The 26538-nt window shown below is 35.8% G+C and overlaps 1 protein-coding gene and 1 long non-coding RNA gene across 7 annotated transcripts in view; one reads left to right on the top strand and one right to left on the bottom strand.

Moving 5' to 3' along the window:
- Positions 1 to 340: 340 nt before the first annotated feature.
- QKI (QKI, KH domain containing RNA binding) overlaps positions 341 to 26538 on the bottom strand; it is a 172098-nt gene continuing 145900 nt past the window's right edge. Inside the window, exons 5-8 of one of the 6 annotated variants that reach the window (XR_011140282.1) lie at positions 13258 to 13345; positions 10845 to 11138; positions 8119 to 8960; positions 341 to 3467 (exon numbers count right to left, since the gene is read on the bottom strand). Coding sequence is in view for 4 of the 6 variants with exons in the window: in XM_068938924.1 (XP_068795025.1) it covers positions 3451 to 3467; positions 8119 to 8193; positions 10845 to 11141; positions 13258 to 13345 (477 nt within the window). In the remaining 2 variants the exon portion in view is untranslated. Of the gene's footprint in view, positions 3468 to 4013; positions 8961 to 10844; positions 11142 to 13257; positions 13346 to 26538 lie in introns of those variants that run through there. The other 5 variants (XR_011140281.1, XM_068938926.1, XM_068938927.1 and 2 more) reach the window with 5 other exon arrangements.
- Positions 13950 to 26041, top strand: LOC138066785 (uncharacterized). Its single transcript, XR_011140284.1, has 3 exons — positions 13950 to 14285; positions 20929 to 21108; positions 24480 to 26041. It is a non-coding gene; the product is annotated as an uncharacterized lncRNA (long non-coding RNA).

The raw sequence follows: 26538 nt of genomic DNA, 5'->3' as shown, positions 1-26538 counted from the left end.
TATTTCAGAGAAAGAAAAAGAAAGTGTGGAATTAGTAATGCAGATGCTGAAAAGGCAAGTGGCAAGACTGTACAAGAAGAATGCCTCAAAAAATGCTATTTTGTTCCCATTTCTACTGGCACCTACTCCCCAAGGTAAAAGGCCAGAATGACCAAAGCCATCTTAATAGTAGTGTGCAGAATGTCAGCCGACAAACAACATAAAAACAAGTCACGTTATGTTATCTGTGGTCACGTTCTTCAGGGTTAGTCCAGTAACTCAAGACTACATTCTTCTGTCTTTATTTGTTTGTTTTAATTAAACATGTAATGGTTAATAAACAGACATAGTCCAGAGTTAGTAGGTTGGTATTATAACATTTATTAAAATAATGCTATGGGTTAATAGAAACAGCAAAGAACCAAAGAATTAAAATGCAAGCTATGTAAAAACCCAACTAAAACCCAAATATGTCTAATGTATTCATCCAGTAGCTAACTAAAAGCCCAAGAAAGACAACACTCCCAATATAATAAAGTACTGCAAAACAATTGGCAATTTTTCAGTTATCAAAATTGTGGGTTTTGCATTTTTGTATCCTTTTTTCTCAATCAGGAAAAAAATTCTTTTGAATGTTATATAACATACATATAAAACAAGATAGAAAAATACATTATAAACTTGTAACAATGGCTGTAAATACATTATCTTACATGTTTCTCATAGGCAATAGGTTGGTTATGGTACATACATAGCATGAAACTACTAAGATAATAAAGAATAGACAAATACATGTCATCTGTACGGTTACATACAAGCGACACTCCCATCTACCCACTCTAAAAAAATTACATAATACTGTCAGAAAGAAGTCTTAAAACTACTTATTTTAATAAAGAAAAAGTCATTAAAGAATGATAATACTGAGAACCAAGGCATTCAGAGATTTCAAAAGTCATGCTTTTTTTTCAGTTGATCCAAAATTTTGTCAACTAAGTTTTCAGAAGTTTGTTCAGAGCAAACATTACTTTCACATGTCACACATCTATTTCATACACTTCCCCCCCCCCCCCAATAAAAGACCTTTGATAAACATCTAAAATGTCCAGGTTTTATCATAGCTGAGATGAAACTGGATCAAATACTGGTATTGTTTTAGCAAATCTCTCTTCAAATGTTCGAGTGTCGCAAGTTTATTAAACCAACCAACCAAAAAAAATTCAAAATGGCACAGCATATACGCTAAGTAAAATCAACACAACTGTATGTGTAACAGGAAGACAAAGCCGGTGGCACAATAAACAAAAAGCTAGCTGAATATGAAAGGATGAATGTCTATTGCATAGTAAATAAACTGATAATTATTTCCAGGTGAGACAAGATGTTAGATGAGGTCACCATGCAGGTGCTTAAAATGTAAGCCCTCTTAGCCTACTGTTGACCTTTCATTTGGAAGCTGTGAAGATCTGCAGGAGGAGAGTAAGTTGACAAGAAGGGGAATAAAATTATCACCTGATATTTGCCAAGTTTAGTAGAGCCCCACACAAACTAATACTTAATGTTCTTGGAATTAAACACTGTGCGTTCAACAGCTTCAACTCTTGCAACTACCCAGCTGTATGAAGATCATGTGGAAATAAAGATTTAAAATCTCCATATAGCTGGACCTCAAACAATTAACTGATACGCGCCTCCTGCTTATATAATTGTGAAGCAAAAGCCAGTAGGCAGATCTAACAAGAGCTGAAAAACAAATAACCTGCATATTGTCTGACACTGCAGGAGCTGCTTATGAAAACTCGGGGGGGACATGCTCAGACTGCAACTGAAAACCAGATAAGCGCTTTCAGTTTCATTTTTATGGGCTATTTTTGTGGGCGCCTCTGAAGTCTACTCGATGTAAACCTATTCCAACCAAAGTCAAGAAAATTCCCCTCCATCCCTGAACAGCAACGAAATACTTCCATCTCGACAAACGTTTCCCAGCCAAAACTCTATTTTAGAATGAGCCAGTCGGTATCACAGAACCCTTTGGTTTACGTTGCGCAAGTACTGTATTAGCTATGACGTAAAAGTAGAATTGTTGAAATAGCGATGGGCTGGTTTTGACCGAAAGTATAAAATGTTTTACATAGTAAGATTTTGGCAAAGTCACGTCACACTAATATGGCAAAAATCAGGTAATTAATATGGTCAACTCATCATCTGTCTTTCCTCACAGCTTCTTTTCACATACTGGGCGACTGAGTGGCATGCAGTAACTTGTCTGAGGGAGAAGCTGATTATACAAGACATTTGACTAAATGACCATGAAGAAAATAAGGCACTTCCTTTTCTTTAGACTTATTCCAATACTTAAAAAATAAAAAAGAAAGACTAAAAGGCTCTTTTGGTCTTTTGTTTCTTGACAACCACCAGAAAAAATCATTTAATGAAATAAAGGGTTTCTTTGTTCTTTTTTTCTTTTTTTTTTTATAACACTTCAAAGTATAAAATGCTACATTTCCAAAAATATATTTTTTCTGCACCAGCACCCTTGTATAGTAAAAGTATCTACTTTTTTGTTCATTTTGTTTCAATGCACTACACTTTATCTACAATTTCATTACATGTATACAGCAAATAGGCAAGCATGGCTTTTACATCCTTAATGAAATTTTTCTATACAGGGAGGTTTAAAAAAAATATTTGAACAGTTTGCCCAGTAATGTGACACATAATGCATGTACCTTGTTCTCATGTAATCTTCCGAGGAGATTAAAATATGGTTAAAATAATTTAAACTCAGATTTTGCTTTAATAGTGTTGCTGTTTTGTTCTCTGCATTAACATAGTTCTGAAAAGTCATTGCAATCTATATTTCATGGCACACACTCTTTTAAAACATCCAATTTGGCAGGCAATAGAAAAAAGGCTGCAACTTCTGCCCTTTGAGGGCACTGGTAGTGACTAAACAGCGTATCAAATTTTGAATACTTTTTGGAATCCCTTCACCAGTGACATCCCTGACCAAAGGTTCATGCATGATGCATCATCACACAGTACATTCAGAGAGAGCTTTGACTTCTTTTTGAGAAGAAAAATATTCCTAGAAGTCTCTCACAGTAACTGCCTCTGTCATCGGGTAGCTAAGGGACATCTGTCTCCGTCTCTCGCGAGGCCTTCTTACCGTTCGTTTCGGGTGGGACACTAAAGGATGGTCAGTGCTGAGGGATGAATTGGACCTTATTGCTTTACTACTATTCAGTGCAGGTTCTAGAACCACTTTCACCCAAACAGGAGAAAAAAAAAGCGGAGTTGGAGGACAACAATTTCTTTGTCTTTTTGTTAGATGGTAAGACGAACGGACAAGTGCCCCAGCTCGCTGCACTGAAGACAGGCAAGCAAAGGCGATTACCAGTTAACTGATCAGCAGGCAGGCATGGTCAGGTCATCATTGGGTGAAGAGTTCAGAGGTCAGAAGGTCATAGGTTAGTTGCCGGTGGCGGCTGGGTGGTTAGAAACAAAAAAAAAAACAAAACAAAAAAAAGAAAGAAAAGATAGAGAAGAGATTAGTTCCAGCTAGTGACGGCTTAATGACAACATGAAAACTAATCACAACTAATAAAAAACAAGCATGTTTAATTCTGACATACTGATCGACACCATCTACAGAATGCAATAAAATCATGACAGCCCTCTATCATGATTTGAACACGTGAAGGAGAAGCCCACTCCCACAAAACTGGTTAACAGGAGAAATAGAGATAAAATACAACTAACGACTAATGGTTAGTAGCAGTCGATGAAGGAAATTGGAAAACAAAAACAATGAACAGTTTTGGAACTCGGTAAAAAGAATTTGGAAACAACAGTCAGTGCACAGGATCAGTATCTGACTGCTATTAAGCATTAGTACTCTCCCAGGTGCAAGCATTAAAGCAACTATTAATGATGGATGTGATTATTAATAACTGGTTGTTAAAAGAAATGAACCTAAGGAATTCTGAACTTACAGAAACAATTTGGTTCAACAAACTATGGGCCAAACAAAGTTTTTTTGTTCAATAAATTTTTTATTGCCTTTCATTTATTCTATTTACAAACAACATGGAATTTCTTGGCCTCATGATACAAAGCAATACTAAACTGTAGTCTAGCAGTGTAGGCATCATCATGGGAACCAGGAAAACGCTACGCCTACTACTCGAGCCAGCATTTTCCTGTTCAAAATACTATTTTACACATATAGGACACTTATAAAATGCACTTGCATGTAAACACTGTAAAAGTCCTGCCATTTTAAATTCTATACTTAAAAAGCTCTAAGTACATCAAAAAATAGAGAAAATATCTAATTGATACTAATAAGGCATTTTAAAACTACAAACAGCTCTCTTTATTCATTTTCAAAGCTAATACTCTGCAAATACAATAAAATCTGACATTTCATATACATTCCTGCTTTATATTTTTATATTTTAAAAGAAGCCACCTGTAAATACTATTTTCTTTTGCAAAAAACAAAAACAAAACAAAAACAAAAAACAAAACCCAAAAACACAAACAAATTACAGTAAAACATAAAAAAGTTCTCAAGTGGAAAGTTATCATTCCCAATGTTCTTGAGCTGTTCCTTCTTTAATCATTCTCTCACATTCTCCTTCACCAAACTTGGTCCACTTAACAGTAGTATGTTTTTTATTTTCTTTTTTAAGACTCATTCAACAGCTTAATTATAGCTAATAAATTCTGAGGTTGATAAAGTTTTTGTACTGTTGCCATTTTGACTAAGGCAGAGGAGATGAAAGTGAGAAAGGTATTCAGTGCAAAGTCAGATTTGTGCCATTTCATAAAATGAAGTCCAGTAGCTGTAATACTCACAGATAGATTTAGCAATCTTTCTCATGGGTTGATTTACTTTCACATAATAAAAACGGCCTATCATTTAGGATACAGTTTATAAACACTCAAAAAAAAAAAAAATTACTACCGTAGCGTAAATGAGACCACATGTTCCCTGAATTTCTCCAAAATCATGCTAAAGTGGGATTTCTTTAAATTAAAACGGCTGTTTCAAAAATAAGCAAAAATAAAAATAAATATTTAATGTGGCACAATCTCACCACTTTACAGGTATACTAGAAACACAGACTCTTAAAGCATTTTTGATAGTGATTACAATTTTGATTAAATGGTATTAAAATTTATATATAAATTATGTGACAGTTGGTTTTGATAAAACATTCAAGAAAATCTTCAGCATTAATATTTCTTGTGGAGTTTATAATCAAAGCAAGCTACCTTTTAAAAATACCAGTACACCTGTGATACATCCTCTGCCAAGTCTCTGGCCTTCTACAGTACACACAGGTTTGTCAACTGTGCAACACCATTTACAGTTTATTACAAGTAAATCAGTCAGTCTCTCTGTTATATGAATCAAATTCAACTTTGTATTATTTATAAACTGGGGTTTTATTCTTAGTTAAAATGAGCTATATTTGTCAGCCCTTCACCAATTCTAAATGCTTAGTTGTAAGAGTAAAACATTTACACATCTGGGGATTCTTGCTTTAAATGCAGTGCTTATCTCTAAAAAAAAAACAAAAAAAACAAAAAAAAACCACCTATGCGAAGAATAAAAACCTACTTAAAAAGTGAATGCAGTAGTACTACAAAGTCATCTGAAAGTTAACTTAGAAGTTTTTTTTTAAACTTTAGACCCAATGAATGCATATATATATTTTTGTGACATTTAACTATACAAAAAAAGCCTTTTCCACATTGAAAAAAAATAGTATTTCGGTTTGCTGACATTGTCCTTCATGGCTATAGCATAGAAGTATCATTGACAAAATAACCCGATAGGTGAATATGGTAAATATTGATAGTATTTTAATTCTACAACAAAATTTTAACACATTAAAAAATCTGTTTTATTGCTGAACAATATTCTCTTTAAAACCTTTCATAAAACTGTTAAATATGTGCAGTGATAATCTAGGCTTTCAAAATTCAAAATATAATGAAGTACAATCTTAAAATTAACTCTGTGTAAGTTTCTTAATACACTCTGGTATAATTTAGATGATACTGTAAAATAATGTTCACCAGAAATAACTGGTGTGGTTTTCATGCAAAGAGAGAGAGAGTAATGCATGATTCATTCCTTAGGAGATAATTTATGTGCATTTTTTCTTGTTTTAAATACAGTGGACTTCTAGTATCGCTAGAGATGAACACTGTATCATCAGAAGATGGGAATGTTTTAAAAGAAGGTGAAATGGTACCAATAATTATTTTTCAGCGACTTGTAAGTCACAACCCCAGAAGAAACATCTAGGCCCTTTATAAAAAATAAAATAAAATAAAATGTGTTAAGTAAGTAAACATTACAATGATGATATGAAGCAAGAAATAAGTAAAACCCCTGTGCTTCATCACTGTATTTACTAGTCTCAGGCAAATATCTAACTAAAGAAATAGGTATTTTTACCTGCCCCCTGAAGCCTACTACACGCAGATCAAGAAAGATCGTTAACAAAAACTGAATTTGGCAACATGAGGTCAAACTTTTAAAGATAAACAAATCCTTAACATCCATTGCTGTTGACAAAAAACAGTTTTTATCTTTTGGAGGGGGGGCAGATATGGGCTATGAGCTTATTCTGATTATTCCCTGCTGCCCACTGAAGAGTTTTCAAGAAACAGGAACAAGCCTATGGGCTGTAATAGTGTGAGGCAATATAAAAGAAGCAAATTTCTAGAAAACTTAAGTAGTGTCTGTACATCAGCTTTACATTTTTTGTAAAGCATGAGATCCTTACATAGGAAAGGTAAAAGTGTTATATAAATACTGCAAGTATCCAGGAGGGCCATTTTTACTGTATTGACTAAAATCTGTACTGTTTCTCTTAGTTAATTTATATGAGGTTGGGAGAAGTGAAGTGAAGTCTATATTAGGAGATGTCAGATGTGTCACCTGAATTTGGTTTTTGAATACCACAATATCATGGAAGCCTGCACAACACTGAATCTGATGATAGCAGAATAATAATACTTGGCATTTACATTACGCTTCGCATCCTGAAAGCCCTATACAGACAAGAACCCCCACAACACCCCTGTGAGGTAGGGAAGTATTATTATCCTTATTTTACAGATGGGAAAACATACACAGAGAGATTAAATGACTTGCCAAAACCCACATAGAGAGTCAGCAGCAGAGCTGGGATAAGAATTCAGGAGTTCCTGTGCTCAGCTCCCACAGCTTCCTAGCCAATGTCAATAAACCGAAAATCACTTTTCTCAATAAGCTTAAATACTTCATTCAGGGGTCCAAAGGCTTGCATTTGAGGAACAGGAGAAAAATGAAGATTTATTTTCCATTCAACAGTTAGAGAGAGATGCCCAAATATTGGATGTCATCTCACCAACAGGACTTCAAAAGTTGCTTCTCCTTCAGGTTACACATTTTAGCAGCAAAAGACAAATACCAAGAAATCCATTTTGACAAAAAGCCAAAACACCCCCCCACCACTGCCCTTATTAATTCAAACTCAAACAACTTTTGAAGTATTATCTTCACAGCCCTTACCTTTCTGAATTCAGTCAGGTATCTGAGAACATGCATCCTCCTCAAAATATACAGTACAGTGGCTCAAAAGTTTATTGGAAAAAAGGAAAATCTAAATCTTCAGATTTCTCCAGACACAGACAGGAGGCATTTATTCCTTTACTTCTTTCTCATTAAGCAACCATCCATTCATTTTATTTTGCAACACCAATCTGATATTTCCACACCAATTAAAAGACTAAATTTTGGGGGGAAACAAATTAATTATTGCAGCATTGAATTCATAGTGTTTCCTGAAGCAGATGGATCTTTAAATAGTTTTAAAGAGGGACTTGGTTATAGCATTTATATTAAATATATCACAAAGTTTATATATCTTATTTAGCTGGGAAAGCTAAGTTTACAAAATGTTTATAAAACTGCAAGCATTCCCAAAGCTCTAAGTTATTAACTATTTAGATTTTTGAGGAAAAAATAACGAATGGGTCAAATATGGTATTTGGTTAACCAGCTGTGGTGTTGCAAATCTCATGTACACTCAAAGCATTTCTTACAAACAAGAACTGCAGAACTAAACTAACCTCGGTCTGCGGTCACAATCCTTTGGTAAGGATGGACACGCATATCGTGCCTTCGAACTTTAGTAGCCACCGCACCTAGTTAAATTGCAATTACCAAGACAAAGTTAGAAAACATTCAAAGAAAACATTAACAGCAGGTTTATCAAAATGGATTTAAATGATCATTAACTACAAAAGTTCATTTTAAGAAAAGCAACAAGTTAAGGCACAGTAGTTTCAAATCTTAACCTTAAGAAGTTTTTCTGTGCAGATTAATATTGCATTTATTTTAAACATCCTGGCCTTAACCTGTTTAATCCATTCATTTACAATCCCAAAATTACAGTATTTCATGAAATCTATTAGACCCAAGCACATTTAAGCTTTACTAGTCACATATTCACTGAAGTGCCTTTCTTGCAGCAGGACTATTTTAAATAATGCCATTTTTTTAATACTGACAATTATTTGCTAATTTTAAGATCACTTCCAGTTCTACCACAAATAAAGTTTTAAAGCAATTCTTCAAGCCTACAGATTGTGATTTTAAATTTTAAGTCAATAAGTATGAACTGCAATGAATTAGGTGATTAGTAAAGCAAACACTATATAAAACACTTAGCAGTCAGTATACTACTATACACTCATAAATTACAGCTACTCTGTAATAACAGGGGCTAATCCAAATTAATAGCACTAATTTATTTTATATCTATGTGCAAAAAAGTGCAAGTAAGTCACTGACTGCTAGGCCAAGCTTTTTTCAAGGCTGCTGAAACTAAGCATTTGTTAAAATTCAGATCTGATGAAGGATCGGTTTAGACCGTTCTTGAATTCTTAGCCTTTCGTTGGGAAAGCCATACCTAAAGATAAAAGGAAGGGAATTAAAAGTTAGTCACCAACTAAAATTTGATCTCAACACCAATATCCCAAAAGTACTAACAGGGACACATTGCTCTTATTTTTAATGGAATTATTTTAAGACATTGTAATAGTCCACCACCAAGTGGACCGAATTAAGTATATTATTAATGAGAATGAGTACATTACAAATTAAAACTCCGTGAAAGACTCATTTAATTCAATTAACTGCATACGATTGCTCAGATGATAGAGCAAGTGTATTAGAATAAATGATCCTATACTACCTAAATGGCAGGGTTTTTTGTGTGTAAGATTCTTTGGTGAAATCTACTCTGTGCAATTCACCTGTGCTCTCAGCTATGCCCTAAAGTACGTAACAGTAATTTTAGGAGCCATTCTCCCTCTTCTCCTTCTATATAAAATTTTGCAAGAGATCAGTGAAAGTTCCCTGCATCGTACTATGTTATTACTATACAATGAGGTATTTCTCTAATAGGTATCAAATGAATTGGGGGAGGGGGAAGGGGGGCTGCCACTAAGCAGCAACTGACAACTCTTGTTGACACCTGTAACTGCAACTTCATCACAGAAGGTGTTGTAGGTGCCACAGTGAGGACTCACAAGTCGGGCAGGTGGGGAAGCTGGGGAGAGCACGTATATGTTTGTGAGAGATTAATAAATGATGACGTTATCATACTGTCATTGAATTTTGGGTATGGCATAATGGACAACAACCTTAAGCTGCTCAAAGATAGCCCTGCTACATACTTCTGCCCTACTAAATTTTTATTAATGACTCTCACTAATCCTGAAAGGGAGAAGTCCGAAGGACATTTAATGCAGTAAAAAGGAAAACGTAACATGGAAACATGCACACATAAAAATAACACAGAACAACTATTCATCGCCGAAGTGAAACACTGGCTTTTTACATTTCTTTCAACAAAATACTGGCTTTGAAGCTCATTTTCTGATGTTCATCAGAGATGTTTAGAATTTGTGTAAATCAATAACTGCCACTGAACAAACTAAGAACAAAGTCCTATAAAATCAACAACATTATGCAGGACCAAGGTCATATGCAATTGCGAGCAAACTAAAGAGACAAGATTATTTATATTCTGTAAAGAGTAGGGATGGAAGAAACTCTATTGGAACAGCTTGTTCCATATTGATCAGCTAACTGAATTGTACCAGATGCTATATTATTCTCGCCTTGCTGTATCAAGTCAGTGGTCTGAAATATTACGAATGATGGACATTTCAATCCACTGTATATAAAAGAAGCCATCAGTAAAGTTGCTGAGTGTATCATCCTTTGGTCAGAACTTACGTTCTTTTATATTTATTCACTGAAAATATTTTCTGCTTACAAAATGATTTACAGCTTTGTGACGCTAGGGAGATTTATCCATTATGCACCATATAAAGCAGCAAAAAACAAACTGGGGGAGGGGGGACACACTTTTCAATTCTCTCCAATTTTGCTACCAAAAAGTTTTAGCAAAATCAAAAGTTACCTCTTTAAAGACTGCCGGAAATTAATTTATGTTTAAGAGAGCAACAAACAAATGTGGCATTTATGACAGTACAAATGATTTGTTTTTCTTTTTGTCTATGTATCCATCAACTAGCACCACACAAATGTCAAATGTTTTCTTTTCAGTAATCTTATTAATGTATTAAATGCACCTATTTAACAATGCAAACATATTAACAATGTTTAAGAGTTGCACCATTTGAGCAGTCTTCCTAGGCAATTTATTTTTATTTTTCAATACCTGAGGAAAGATTGGTGTCTCAAAGGTTTTTTTGAGCCCCACGATCTCTATCTTTAAAATACCAAAAAACCAGATACAGTCATCTGCATATGAAAATCTTACCTAATACACCACTAGGTTCAATAGGATACTCAAGGATTGACGTAGCTGGTGCCAGCGTGTAGGGGTATTCGTATGGTGTGTAAATTAAACCAGCTTCGGGTCCTGGTGGAACTATTGCAGCGGTCGGATGAGGAGTTCCGTTTGGCATGACAGCGGTTTGTATTTGTCTGATCAAAGGCATTATGGTAGGGCCAGCTGGCGTAGGGGTACGCAGGGCAGCTGGTGGGAGAACAGGCGCAGGCCCAGTAATAATCCTTGGAGCCTGGGCTGTTGCTGCAAGAGAAAAGGCAAGGGCTGCTACAGTAAGCAAAGAAATTCAGGAGAAAGTATAGAGACAGCAGTACAAAATGTGGAAAGAATGGGAAAAAAGGGGAAAAGTAGGAAAGAAGAAAAATAAAAGGAAATCATTAGTACATGCGCTGATCACACAGTGCCAAAGCACACCATTCAAATGCAAACAGCTTTCCATTTTCCAGTGTGATTAAGTATGAACATGCAAAATAAAAAAGCCATTGTAAAACAGTGAGGTAGATTTCTCAAACAGGTTACATAGCACAAAAGCTCCATTTAGACCACATTTCTTCACTTATGCTATCAAGACTGCATGAGACCGAGATGCATGCAGGAGATACAAGGAAAACACTGTCATAATCAAATACAGAGTACAAAATGTAGTGCAACTACAGAGTCCACAGATACTCAGTTATGCAGAGCTGCCATAAGAGTTCTACAGCTTTTGTGTGTCTTAAAATTGTATTTAAACATATCTACAACTCCAGTTTCTAGGATCAGTGAAGTTAAAGACCTGGAAACAGAATGCCTCTCCTCTCCCACTGTAGGATGAATAAAGCCATCTCCATACCAAATTCCCCCCCCCCAAAACATTTCCTTGCATATTAGAAATTCACTATGGCCTTGTTTATGTTAAAGGGAACAGGTCCTTTTCTTTTCTTTTGTTCTTGCTGTCTTATTTTGTGTTGTTCTACATTGATTTAACAGGTGGTCAGAAAATAGGAATGTGTGGAGGAAGACGTTCAGACTTGGACTTTTTTTTAAGTTCACGTCTAGTGTAGAGTTAAACCCCAAAACAATTTGTTCTTTTCCTTTTTTAAAGTGAAATAAACCACTACGGCTTCTGTATCTTTAGGTTTTCAGTTAAGTCAAAACATTAAAAGTGTTCTTTATCAAAAAGTGAGTATTAGTATGAAAACCTCTGGTTAAAAAGTGAAAAAATTCCCATCATCCCTACTTCTACTGATGCAATAGACCAGTGGAAATAAATCAGACAAAGAAATTGCTCAGATTGATATAAAAGTTTCTGTGCAACAGTTAGTTTCAAATTAGCTTAATAGGTGCAATTTTACTTATAAATTTGCATTAAATTAGGGACTAAAATAGGTTTGAACCTGATTTAGCTTTAAACACTATGGTGTTGATTAGCGGTGAAAGACAAAACCAACCATTGTAGTGACAAAAGCCCTTGCTTATTTCTCTTTTCAAATCAGAATAATTACACTAGTGTAAGCACTCTCAAATTGACATAACTGCATTCCAACCTTTAAACTTATCCAACATTGAAACAGTGACTATGTAGAGAAACAATTTTGTAAATACCAGTAGGCCCTTAGTGAAAAGACTGATTTAACTGTGCTTACATTTGACATCTGTATCATAGCTACAGTAAAAATTTACTTTGGAACAGTATCAGCAATTACATTTTCAGGAATAAAATTTAGGTTTAAAATCAGAGAAAAAATGTTTATCACATATAGCAGGCATACGCTGTCATTAACAGGTGAACATAATTAACTTTCAAGTGTAAAACTGTGCATACATGTGTTTGCAAAAGCATTCACACACCAAACTAATGGAAGAAATGGTAAAAACGGCTCATTACATCACTGATCTCTGTGAACTCATGTGTGAAATCAGTTGATGAATCATTGGAAAAACATATCATTGGGGTGACACATGCAAGTAAGATGAAAGGAAGGAATATAATACAGAAAAATGTATTCACAGTATCCTGAACATCTGTAACATTCTCAAATTAATCTCTAAAAAGTAAAATTGTAAAGGAGTCCATTGTCTTACACATATATATTAAGAAAAATATCATAAAATAGAAAAATCTGGCTTAAGGGTTGAATTTTGATTAAACTGCATGTTTGTAAATATTTCAACCCATACATACTGTTTGGGGGAAAAAAAAAAAAAAAAAAAAAAGAGAGTGGGGGAGTTACAGCCCATCTCCAGGAGATCCTCTGCAACTGTAAACTACTGTTCCGCGCTGGCTGTTTACTGCCTTCCAATCGTCAACGTTACTACTGTACGTTTGCCAAAAGGTAGCTTTGGAAAACAAAACATGTAAATACTACTGTTGCACTGACCCTCAAGATTATGACATGCTTACGTGATTTGATGTTGGCATCTCTGTAGGTGCCATTCAGAATTGCAAGCTCCATCAGCTGCATCTTTTTAAGGCTGTCTTCTCCTTCTGCCTGCATATGAAAAGATGGGAAGAAAGTTAGGCTTACTATTTCACTAGCACACAAGGTCTGAGGGACCTAGAATAAGCGTCTTCAAGTTTTAACCCCAGAAAATACCTGTTCACCATTAGTCACAAAAGCAGTAGGTCTTGTTAATGTTTCCTTAAAATGAAGTGCGAGTTGTCTGTTGTCTATCACAAACTGGTATTGATAAAACATTTTAGACGGGAAAGTGACCCATGCCATAAATTATAAAAATAGTGTTAAATATAATTGTGCTTGATAAAAGCTATATAAGTAAACTTTCTCTCTAAAGTTTTAGTAAAATAAATAAATGCATACATACTCCTAAAGGTTTTTTTTTGTTTTAATTGCTGTTATTAGCGGATTAGAAGAAGAATAAACACCATTAATTTCATGTCATTACAATCTGCTGTGACATGATCCACTGCAGTGGATACTGACTACTTTAGAAAAAAGTCGCTTTCCACACATGACTTTAAAAACTGCTTTCAGGTAAAATTCATAATTTTGGTACATGTGCTCTGATTAGGATACAACTATTATCTATAAAATATACACTACTATTAGTTTTTCATTCAATATAAATGGCCTCCTTGGAGCTATCTACTCTTTCAGTATCCTGCAGCTAGTATAAATATTATGCAATAATATTCAGTATTATGCAATTCAGAATATGCAGAATATTATATTCAGAACATTCAGAATATGCAATTCAGTAATAAAAAAAATTCCCCAAGAACTCAGTTACTAACCAAAAAAAATTTTATTTTGCACAACTTTCCAGTATTAAGACTAGATATTTTCTGAACTGCTTTTCCAGAAATACTGCCATTTGCTTAGTCTATATTCTATGAACAAGATAACAATACGAGATTCAGTAAAGATGTACGTATCATCCAATTGAAGGTCATCAGCGTCTACTTTAATGGTAAGTTACCATCTTGTATTCTCAGATTCTATGCCGTTACTGAAACTCTCACTTAGATGGAAAGGGGAGCAGCTTAAGTGTCAGCTTCATTGTATTTTTTTTCCCTTCCCTAATTAAAAATTTAAGAAATCTAGCTTATCTTATCTATTATTATAATATTTTCCAGATATTTCAAATAGGATTTTCCAAGGTAATGGGTGAACCTGGGTAATAAGATAGCGTGAAAATACTAGAAAGTCTGGCATCAAGGAGAGTTGTTCACCTGTCTTAAACTACAACTCCTGTAGATGGTTTGAATTAGGACTTCCAAGAGCACTAGTAATTATGAAAAATAGAATTAAAAGCCACAAAGAACAGTAATCACTACCAGTAAATACCCAAGTTTGCTTCTGTGACAGCATTGCAACAGTGAAACATGTCTCACAAATCACTTCAGTTGATAGGAATATCTACATCTAGTTGTTATGAAAGTTTAGGGAAATATTTTTTCAGACCAGTTTAAGGCAAAGAATTGTTATACAAACTTTATTCTCGAAACTTGAAGAAGTAATTTACTAAGTTACAAAATAAAAAGACACAAAAAAGTTTTAAACTATTTAAAAATACATCTAAGCAAATATACCGCACACCTAGTGTGAGGTATGTTCCAGTATTCCTCCCCTCCCCCCAACTGCTGGACACTTTCAACATCTTTTTTTTTTTTATTCCGCCTTTATCAAGCAGCAGGGAATGAACACCATAAGATCGGTCAAGATTGAATTACTTTCAGATGCGAGAGATGAATATCCTAACTGTAATACCGAGACGTTACATAACAGAGATTACACACTGTAACAATTCAGGCAATTCTGAAACGTGAGGTAGCAGACTGATTCCACACAATGACTTTAACATAAATAGTTAAAAAGTAAATACATATTCAATGATCATCTTAACTATAAACTAATTATACAATTAAGTTCTGTACTATCCACAGACCTCAAACTCTATAGTCTTTAAAATCAGACACTCTGGAATATAAAACGCACCGATTATAGCATGCTTAATATGGCATACTCAGAACAGACTTGCAATCTACACCCATAAGTTGCTTCGTTTTAGAAATGAACATTCCATTGCATCACTGCTGGCAAATTAGGCTATGAAGTCAATCATGAAGCAATAAACAAATTCCAAATCTATCTTTCTATCCAGAGCTCTCAAATTCTTGTCACTCTGTATATTAACTTCATTTCTCTAATTTATTTTAGTAATAAAGGTTTTTTTTTTTTTTTTTTTTTTTTTAAGACATAGATTTCCTTTTCCCTTCGTAACAGTTACACTTTTGCTACTGGCTTTTGCCCTCCTCCGCTCCCACTTCTTTTTCTTTTTTTAAACTGAAACAACGAAACAAAAACCTCTCAGTGTCAGCTGCATCTCCCATAAAGCTCCATTAATGTTACTAAACTTGTTCAGTCTCTCCCAAAAGAGTTCAGATGACTGATCTGACAGCCATTAATGAGTCTCAGTAAATGCTGAATCTTGCATTCCATTTGCTAGGATAATTTTAGTAACTCTGTAATCTCAGATTTCGGACCACAGTGAATATTTTGCAAACGGAATTATTTATAGGATAATAATTTTAAGATAGAAAAGATTCTTCCTTTCTGACATCCTCCAAAGGAAGAGCTATACAAACTTAAAAGCAACGGAAGACAAAGTAATTATCCTTACTCTGGATCTTTAACATTTTCCTATAGGTCACTACGCTTCCTGTGAGAAAAGGCGAGGCAATTATCTAGGCTTCACAAAGTACATTTATAACTATAACAGTGGACTTCAGCATCCAAAGCAGATTAAGGCCTTTATTATTTTGGAGATTTACTTGTCTGGAATACTACTCAGAGGTTGATAAACTTTCATTCTTTTAGAAAAGCTCCAAAGCATACTTTTTAAAAAGACTTCTGCAGAGTTAGTAACAGTGATACTTCACAGATATAAGAGGTGGATTTGCATAACCAGGCACATTAGCACCGTCTTTCAATTTTTGGCATTTTTTTTTTCAAGGTGTATATTGAAAGTGTGTGTGGAGGTGGGGGGGGGGGGCACGACGACACTTTACCACTTCTTTGCTGCTGCTCCCAAGGGCATGGTCCCGACTCCTCCCAGAAGATGGCACTGTTTGTTACACAATACTATCACCTCAGCACATGGGTGCTGCACACTCTTTGCACTCGCTCGGCTAGTGCTGCTGGTTCTGCTCCCCCGCTGCACCCTACACGCTTGCAGGAGCTGCTTGCCACCTCTTGTCAAGCTGTTAGTCACAGAAGTGGTGAGGACCCTTTTGCATATCCCATCACGTACGACGTGATACCAAGTTCTCTACTTGAGCATCATTTACCAACAGCCAAAACCTCATGACGCAGGAAAGAGAAATGGGCCCATGCTTTTGTCTGACCTAGCCTCTCTCTCTTCAAAACTGACAGATGATCAAATGAGGCACATGGATGCAATCTAGCTTCGCTTCAGGCGTTTCTGCAGGCACTCTGTTAAAGCAAAGAGAGGTTGCACCAGGGATACAAAGGCAGTCTCTAAAGGGACAATACATTACCTGTACAGTATCTACAAAAAAGCTCAGTCATTTGTACCAAGAGGAAGCTACTTTCAGCAAACATCAATAAGGTCACTGAGAGCCAGATTTGCATTGCTTAGCTGAAGCTTAAGCGATTGACTCAAACCTATCATCTTCTTAATTCTTCAGTGCTTTCCCTTGTATTTCTCATGTACAATATAACATGCAGATTAAGGGAAAAACCTTAAATGGTTATCTTGAAGTGTAACTCTGTAAATGTGAGCACTTGCAGCTGCTCACTGAATACAAACACGGAAGAGCTGTAAGGAAGAACTGCTATCAAAGCAGACTCTGCACAGGCAGCAGCAATTACCGCTTGCGAAGCAGCGGTCACTGTTCCTCGCAGTAGTTCAGCTATGCTTCTGCTAGCAATGAAGAGACCTGAAGGAGACCGAATGCCAGTGCCCACCCACGTTTCAAGTACCTGGTTTTTCAGTCATCATCAGAGTAGGATTAACAGCCACAAGGTTTAAAACGCTAGTAATAATTGGTAGCTCCATCAAGTCTCAGTGTTGTTAGTATAGCTGTATATGTTTATACTTACTTAGTATTAGAACTGATGGAGAATTTTTTGTTGTCATTATTTAGTTGCAATTACCCTATTTCTGAAAGAATCGGATGTCATGATGTTTTAAATCTTCCCGTTTCGCTTTTTTAATCCTTCCTAGAAAGATACAGAAACATCAAAAAGCGACCAACTTTGCCATCCTTTCCTGGAAAAGGCAGAAGACTAGTTTAAACCCCTGGGGTAGAGGGGAAATACCTGCTGTCTGCTTCTGAAAGCAGGTTTGAGGCACAGAAAGTGGAATAACAAGAGATCTAGGGAACACTTCCCAAAATAAATCAAAATAAAATGCTCAGTGCTGACCATACTGACACCCAAATAAAACCATGATTCTCTCTCCTATATTGGATAATACTAGCTGTTTCAAAGAAAGTTGAAGCTATTAAAAGTTATGCAATAAACTGCTATTAGCAAGAGCTCGTTTCACGTGCGGGAATAGGGAGCTTGGATAAAGCACTCCATTTCATCTCTTTTTCCCCCCAATGACTTCTTTTCAATATCAGTGTCCAAGCTTGTCTTGAATCCTGCTAAACTTCAGCTGTCCCCAGATCCTCAGAGGTATACTTGCACTTAACTAATACTTCTGAAATCATTATATTTTAGTCACCTAAATGCCTCAGATTTCCGGCTGTGGCATTAATTATACCTTGCTATGCAGCTAGCCTACGGAACTCACTCTCTCTCCTTATTTTAATATCTCCACTGCTAGTTTTCAAAAACTGTATCATTTGCTCATTTTATCAAAAAGTGTAAACAGCAGTAGTCAAGCTACCTTCTCTATGGAGTTTTATTTTATATTATGTTGTTTTGCAATGTGAATTTACTTTTTGCACTTACAGAATAAAGAAAGGATAGAAGATATTTTGTAAAATATAAAAATTCATTTGGGGTATATACCAGTCCTGAGAAATTCAACACAAAACAATTTTTTGAGAAAATTATGAAGGAGTGAAAATTATTGAAGTTATACGTAATACCATTAATAAGAGTAAAATAATATTATGATTCTCCTCTACTCCTTTTAATATTTCAAATAAAAAAAGAAAAAATACAATAATCGAGCTTCTTGTTTGGGCTATGGATACGTCTACCTATTTAAAACAGTAGCTTCAGCACCTGATTACCTAGGAACCATTCAAATAAAAGTAGCATCCAGTTTTGAGAAATAAGCTAAGTTTTACAAAATTTCATACACATATAATGCACAGATAGGAGTGCCAAACTTTATTTTTTATTTGTATATAACTATACACACACTTTTTAGAGAGATACATATAGTATCAAACTGGATGTGGCAAGCACACAGATTCCAAACAGAAGTACACGAAGTGTGTACTATTTCACTGAAGGACTTAAAAACAGGACAACCACATAGTATTGTAAATAAAAACATACCACTGTTTGAATTATATCAGCGAAACTAACTCACATATCTAATGTAAAGGCTTTCAAAATATATTTACTTCAAACGTATTTCATACGGGCTCCTGGAAGAGCTATATGCTCTGCCCTTTCTTGGTTCATGCAACACTATACTTTCCAAACCAATTTGCTAAAGGACAGAATTAACCCTTGGGAAGCTAGTGAGTGAGAAAGATCAAATAAATGCTTTTTGTATTATATTATTTTTAAGATATTGTACAGATATTTTAGAAAGCACATCATTTAAAATATTTTTAAAAATTATTCCAACCGTGGGATATTGGATGCCCTATCCTTCCCATGACATAGTAGATTTATAGTCCAAACCATTTCATATTTGCGACACAAGTCAAATAACATGAGAACTAATAAACTATCATTTTAAGGAACCTGAAGGAAAGACAGTATCATGAGGAAACCAAGTTTCAGACTTAAGTATCTGCTAACATAAACAAATCATTTTTTATACATACATACATACACACACACACGCACTTACGTGCTGTTTAATGTGTGTTTTCTAGTTAGATTCTCTATACAGTCAGCTCTGAAGAAAGTGGAGTAATGGGATGAGAAGTATACAATAAATTATAGCAGAGAAGGACAGAAAGGTGCCATCATGGAGAGAACGAAAGAAAAGGAGCTAGCAGTGATGTTTATTACGGAGCAGAGATCCACGAGCTAGCAAGCACACATGCTGCACTGCCATACTGCTCCTGGATCCAAACTGACCCACCGGACACTAGTTAGGTGACTGTAGCTCAGTTAATTCACAGACCTAACAATCCACACTCACCAATAGCATGACTACCTTATCCTGGTAAAATTCCTTTGACCTTGTGACTCTCAGCCAGTTAAGTCTCAAAATGTATTTTAATTCTCATTATCGCTAACTCTGTGAACAAAAATTGCTTTGAGCATTTGTATACATACACACACACACACTTTCCCCATACTATGTTCATTTTCCCTTTAAAGTAACCGCTTTGAAAAATGACAAATGTAATTTTTTCTACATTCGTAATAATACAGAAGCGCTTATTTAGGTGACACCAGGGACACTGACTGAGACAGTCACGCTTCCAAACGCCATCCATTTTGCATGACGTTTTTGCAACCCTGTCACACATGCCTGCACTTATCTGGATTCTCAGGAACTGAACTGACCCCAACCCTAACAAAGGCTGCAGGCACTTGTCTGCAGTTTTAGCTTATACCAAATGCAGCTGCTCTGGCTTCAGTTAAGCAAGCAGTCCGGTACCAGTTCTTTCATGGCTATCCTTTCAGGATCAGACAAGCAACAGCAGGTAGGAGTGCAAGTGATGGTGGAGCCATAAACGGTGGAGGCATAAATCAAGCTGCAAACATAGAGGCCAAACTCGATCTTGATCTTTCTCAGCCAAATGTAGTAGGCCTATTCCACCAGGCGCATGGAAACAATAACCAAGAGCGTCCAGTGACACAAGAGCACCAAAAAGCAGCACTTCCCTTTCAAGCGCCTCAGCAATTTCCCATGTGGACTGCTGCCTGCCCCAAACCACCTCTGCTTAAACAGAAATACTCAATGGCAGCGTGGTGCCTTTCCTGCCACCTGCAGAGAGACAAGAGCTACCTCTTCCAGCTAACATATTTTGTCAAAGCCCATATGCTTTTCTCTGCATCTACTTCAGGTTGAGAGTTTTGCCAATAACACAACGTATTTTTAAGTACACAGTTAAGACATTATTTTAAACACACTCCAAACAGAACTGAAGAAAACTTGGCAGTTACAGAAACAATGCTATGCTAATGAACAAATATACTTAAAACCTTTGCTCAAATAGAAAAAGCATTTACAGTTCACACACAAAATAAAAAACTTTTTTACCATCATATCTCTGGCAAGACATATACATGAAATAGGAGGACGTTCATTATTCTTCAAACCGCATATCGGCATCGTAGAAAACATCTGCAGCTTAGTAGTTTAAAATGAGATTTGGTAAAACGTAACAGCACCATGGAAGTATTTCACTGTTACTGATCTTATCTTTCTTATCCAATAGGCACTGCTGCCCCGAGGGGTCTGTCACCCTGCCTTCCTGCAGTCCCCAACTGCGGTGGCAGGCTCCCAGCAGCAGCTCCATAGGCTGGCACTGCAAAACCCTTTTTGACTCAACATGCTGTGGAATGCTTTTATCTCACGGACAAAGAGAAACGGTCCACTGCAATTCACTTGTAGATCAGTAAGTATTCCAAACATACTATGCGCCAGTCAAACATCCTTTACACATGAATGTCTCCATTCAGCGACAAAAGCCTTCCATTCATAATTTATAAAGAAAAAAATCTCACACAATATAGTACAGATTCCTAGACTTGCACATATTAAAAATAAAACACAGATACCAGAAGTAAAATATATAGAAAAAGATCATAAGCTAAAACAAATTGGAATCCTTGAAGCTAAAGGTATACGTGCTTCAAATCTATTCTGTCTGGAAGGTCTTCTCTTATATCCAAGTTGTCCTTATACTACCTAAACTAAGGCAATGAAATCCTACGAAAAGAGACAAGATGACAGTAACCAGATCTAAAAAAAGGAAAGAAAAAAAGCCTTTTTGAAGGATCTGAATTTGAGTAACCGAACTACTAACCAATTACTTTGTGTAAGACACTAGATTTCTCTTTTGAAAAGGCTTTTACTTCTGGCAAGCTACCCTATTACTTGATGTTAAAAGGATAAACATTCTGTCAACCCTTCCCCTCAAAAAACTTAGCAAAACTTTCAAAAAAAAAAAAAAAGCCCAGAACATAAACACTGATAGTTAAAATATTTAACAACTTTTATATAGAGTTTCACAGCCTTGATTCTTCTACGATTCTGATGGTGATGGAGCAGAAAGCCTAAAACATATCTTTGTATTAACGACAATTTACCAAGGAGCTCTAGTCTGGCATAAGTTAGCAGCTATTCTTATATTAGAGGAAGCTTCTCCAAACACTTTTGAGACAAAGTAAAATAAATCACTACCTGAAGACTGGTCATATTTCTAAGAAGTTTATATGCCATTAATGATATTGTGGTGTTGAATAGGTGGCAACCTATGGCTCAGTTATTTCTCTATTTTCTTTTCAACGCTGATGCACGCTGCTAGGTCTAAGTGGACAGGCAAAGATAAATTAGCACCATTATTTCTTCTGGGCAACACAGTCTGCTTATCTTCTTCAAAGCAGGCTCTCAGTTCAAGTGATATGCAAACAAGTCTGTGTTGTTTCACTTGACAAATTCATGGGTCATAATGTTAAAGACACACTGTGGGGAAAAGGCAGCATATCTTCTTACACTTCTCATCACCTTATCTGACATATTCTTGTTTAATCACGATACTTGGCTTACCAGCAATATTTTTGAGAATCCTTACACCCCCCCTCCTCCGCTTCGCATTTCAACAACAAGAAAATACAGATAAGGTACAGAAAAATACCATGAAGCACATTTTTATAAGCTAGACTGAAACACAGTCTCAGCGGAACCTACTGTTTCACCATATACCCTCTGGATACTAGGTGTTAATGTGCTGAAAAGAAACAAAAAAAAAAAATCACCTAAAGCATACTGTTTGACCTTAAGTAATTGCCACGTTTGTCCTGACATTTCTTTAGGATGGACATAGGGAGCTCATATTTAAATCACAGGGTTTGGGGCTAAAGTCCTTCAGATGAGTTACATTAGACATTCTACAGTACTTTATTCTAGAATTTATGCTTTAACACTTTTTGAACTTACATTATTTTCTCCCTCCCACCTCAACCTTTTAACAGTGCTAATAAAATCAGTGACGAGAACCTCCACGAGCCACACATAATAGCTTCAGCAAATCACAAAACTCCGGAACAGCAGCACATCTATCATAACATATATGAGCCAAAACAACAACAACAAAATCCTAGAAGAAAATATGTATACAAAATCTTCTGAAATGTTTTTATAAAAGGGCAAAATTAGACCAAAATAAATTTATTAAGATTTATTAAGATTTTTTTGGGTTCAAATGAAATAGCTATCAGTAATATAATCCTGAGCATTCAATCTATCTTTAGCAATGTGCAAGCCTAGTTTAAAATTTTCAGAGCCAAATACTTTATTTTTGGTATTTCTGGAGTTGGGAGGCCAGATATTCCAAATTCCTTTTCACTAGTTGGTTTAATTCTGAAAAATAAGCCAAGCCATGACCATGCTGAATGAGATACTACCAGACTGCATGCAAGCCTATGGTATAAATTTCCCACACAGGGCTCTGTCAGCACATTGCAAGTATTGTGAACATCCTAAGAATCTGAAGAGAACAGAAATCAAATATGACCTATATCATGCAGGTCTTAATTCCAGCTGTAGCCTTTGGAGCAGACTAAACCATGCCAAACCACTATGAGATTCTGTTGACAAACTCTGTTATATCAGGACAACGTTTTAATGTCTCCTGAATGAAGTAAACGATAAATTTAACTATCGTTATTAAGATAATGTCACCAATTTACGTTACATAACTACCTACAACCAAAGTGATTGTTCTAATAGATACAGATTAGAGGTAACTATTACAAAAATAACAATTTAATAGTTATCTAATTAAAACATGCACAGATAGGTCTATTCTGACCCAATTGTCATGTTTATCTGTCTTCTTTTTTCCCCTAGTTTTCTACTGAAGGGCTGGGTTTATACACTATGAATAGCTGCAAAGATCCCTTAGGTGAAGCAGTCACTGAACTCAGATATCAACCAAAAAAAAATATTTCTTTGTAAACTTAAGAGATTCCAATGCCAGCTGATTTATTGTTTCCAGCTACGCTAACATTTTAGTACATAAAGCCTTTGATTCTCAAAATGGTACTGAAATATGACCATGTTTTTATATGCAAAACACAGCCCTCATGTTTTCTAATCTCTGTTTCCACCTAGAAATAGAAAAAAGTAAGGAAAATGACACTGTATTTCAGAGCAGTGTTACTAACCTGGAAAGAAAGTGACAAGTCTGTCTCTTTACAACAACAAGACGAAAGTAACTGCTTGCCATGAAGAGTGGAAAGATTATTGCTATGAAGTAGTATACCGCTTTCAGGCGCCTTCCCTTATGTGTTTCATTATATACAGGATTGAGGGTTGAACACTGTATCACATGGGAAAGCAAGCTGTGATGGTAACTATTAAGACATTGTAATTTAAAGGTAGAGATGTCCTGAAAAGATAAAACTGACTAATTAAAATAAACTCATGTATTACAACACAGAGTAAAAACTTGAATGTTTAGGCTTATCCAATTATAAAATGTTAATATTTAGGGAGCAGCTATCTCGCAATAGCTTCTTATACTGTCTCTCACAGCTACTCCTGTAGTCACATTTTCAACGAAGACCTTCACAGGAAAATTATGAGGGGGGGAAAAAAAAATATATATATATGTATATAGGGCGGTGTGTGTGTGTGTGTGTGTGTGTGTGTATATATAGTGTGTGTGTGTGTATATACATATACATATAAATCTTTCTATATTTCACCTGCCCTCCCTTTTGTAAAATGTTCAATTAAATTCTTTTACTTCCAAAATAACAGACAGTGCAATGGCACAGTTTGGTTGACACTGCCTTCCTCCAATCCGCCTGCAGAATCTCAGATGGAGCACTCCAGCAACAAGCGACAGTACAATTTAGAACTCTGTATGAAACTATCAGAGAAGGAAAAAAAACCCAAGTAAAACGCACAAAAATACAACTGACAACAGTCTTAAATTTCTAGGCCAATTGAGGAAACAGAACTTTGAAAGTTTAAAAGCACCTCTGCTCTCAGTATATACTTCAAATAATTATCCAGCTGCTAAAATGTGAGTACTAAAAAAAAAATGTGTACTAAAAATGTGAGTACTTCCAGCTGCTTAAAAGTACATGAGCAGTCCATAGATCTGTTGAATACAATACGGCATGTGTGTCTTACATGCACTTTGCTGGTACTCTAATATAAACATTACTGTTTAAAAATCAGACTTAATTCTTCCATAAACACCACAGATGCCTGTCCTTATTTTCTTTAGCTCTCAGAGCCCACGGATTCCAGAGCGAGATGATAGTAGTATTCCAACTGGCTAGTCTCATCGCATCTGCGGCTGGCTAAAGCCTCCTTTCACACTGCTTAAAGATACAGACAACTGAGAAAAAGAAATGTGTGCGCTCTCTTCCGGGGACAAACATGTCAATCATATGACCTTCCGTTTGAAGGCTCAAGCTGCTCAAGGCAGTGTGTGGCTAGGGAGAAGGCTTTCTTTGCTATTTACTGAGCTTTCTTTTCAGCTTTTACAGACTAGCCAGTGGTTATTTTGCAGGGACAGTAGTGAGAACCCCGCACTGCCTCGCTGCAACTGCAAACAAAAGGCCTCTGAGGGGGGCTCCCCGCCGGAAGCAGGAGGTGCGACACGCTCACGTGAGCCAGGCGCCGCGCTCCCTTAGTTCCCAATAGAGCTGTAACCTGTGGCAAGTAAGCCTTGGTGCCCAGGGAAGGGCAAGGCGACTAGTCGTTCCTGCTGCTGAAGGCTGCTATTAGGAATGTGTAGCCGCCAAAGAACAGACACGAACACCGAACACCGTGAATTTTGTATCAGTTAGGAGAATTAGCTATCAAAACACTTACAAAAAAGGACAAAAGGTAGTTCAAAAATCAGGCTAACCCAGAAAATTTCTGCACGCTATCACACGAGAGGACCCCAAGTGAGACATCAAAGTTTTTTCTATCAGTTTGGGTGATGATTTAAAGATTATTCTTATAAATTTAGCGTTAAACAATTTTAAAAGCCTTATGAGGCAAAGTCTTGTACATTTAGCTAAGGCACTTTTGAAACTTATGTGTAGATTTTTCTGTAGTACCTATAGCAAATTTTCTTTTTTTGCCCTCTGATATAATTACTTTAATCTTGGGCATCGGCACTTAATAAATTTAGCTACTAAAGATTAGTTGATTCTTAATAAATCATTAAAAAAGTAGTAAGTATCTTTAAGCAGCAGTCATTCTCAAAATACTATATATATTCCAGTCACCTATAACTACTCCACAATAGCACAAGTGATAATCATTCGATTTCTTTCAGAAAGAAAGACTAATGTATTTTCCAGTGTACACCATTTAGACAAAATTACTTCAAACATATACAATAATTTTTGTTTAAACAATGTATTGCACTTGCAGAAGAAGTTTGGAACTTGAAACTGGAGTAAAACTTGTTGACTGTGTTAAAGCAAATAAAATCAACTTCTTTTAAGATGCCTCTGTGGATTTAGACATTTATCCCATACTTAAAGGTCAACATTTAACATCCAGATTTTGACAAACAAGATCATCTATTTTTCATAATCTGGTAGAGGACAGAAAAGATATTTCTTATAATATTCAGCTTTGTATATGAAACTGTTCTGTCGCATTTTTCAAATAAAAATTATAAACTGTTGAACAAGTTAAAAGCCTTAAAACTAACAACAATCATTTACTTCTAGAATTATTACTAAAGCTTTAAAACAACATGCATTCTGAAAAAATAACATACCTCAAATGTGATAAAAACACCTTCCCATTATTTACTAATTCCACAAGACCAAACTGCATAAGAAAATATGCCTGAGCAATTTGT

This window comes from Struthio camelus, chromosome 3 (genome assembly GCF_040807025.1).
Source record: "Struthio camelus isolate bStrCam1 chromosome 3, bStrCam1.hap1, whole genome shotgun sequence".
Classification (NCBI taxonomy): domain Eukaryota; kingdom Metazoa; phylum Chordata; class Aves; order Struthioniformes; family Struthionidae; genus Struthio; species Struthio camelus.
Note: the sequence above shows the minus strand (reverse complement) of the source record. Positions and strands in the feature narration are given on the sequence as shown.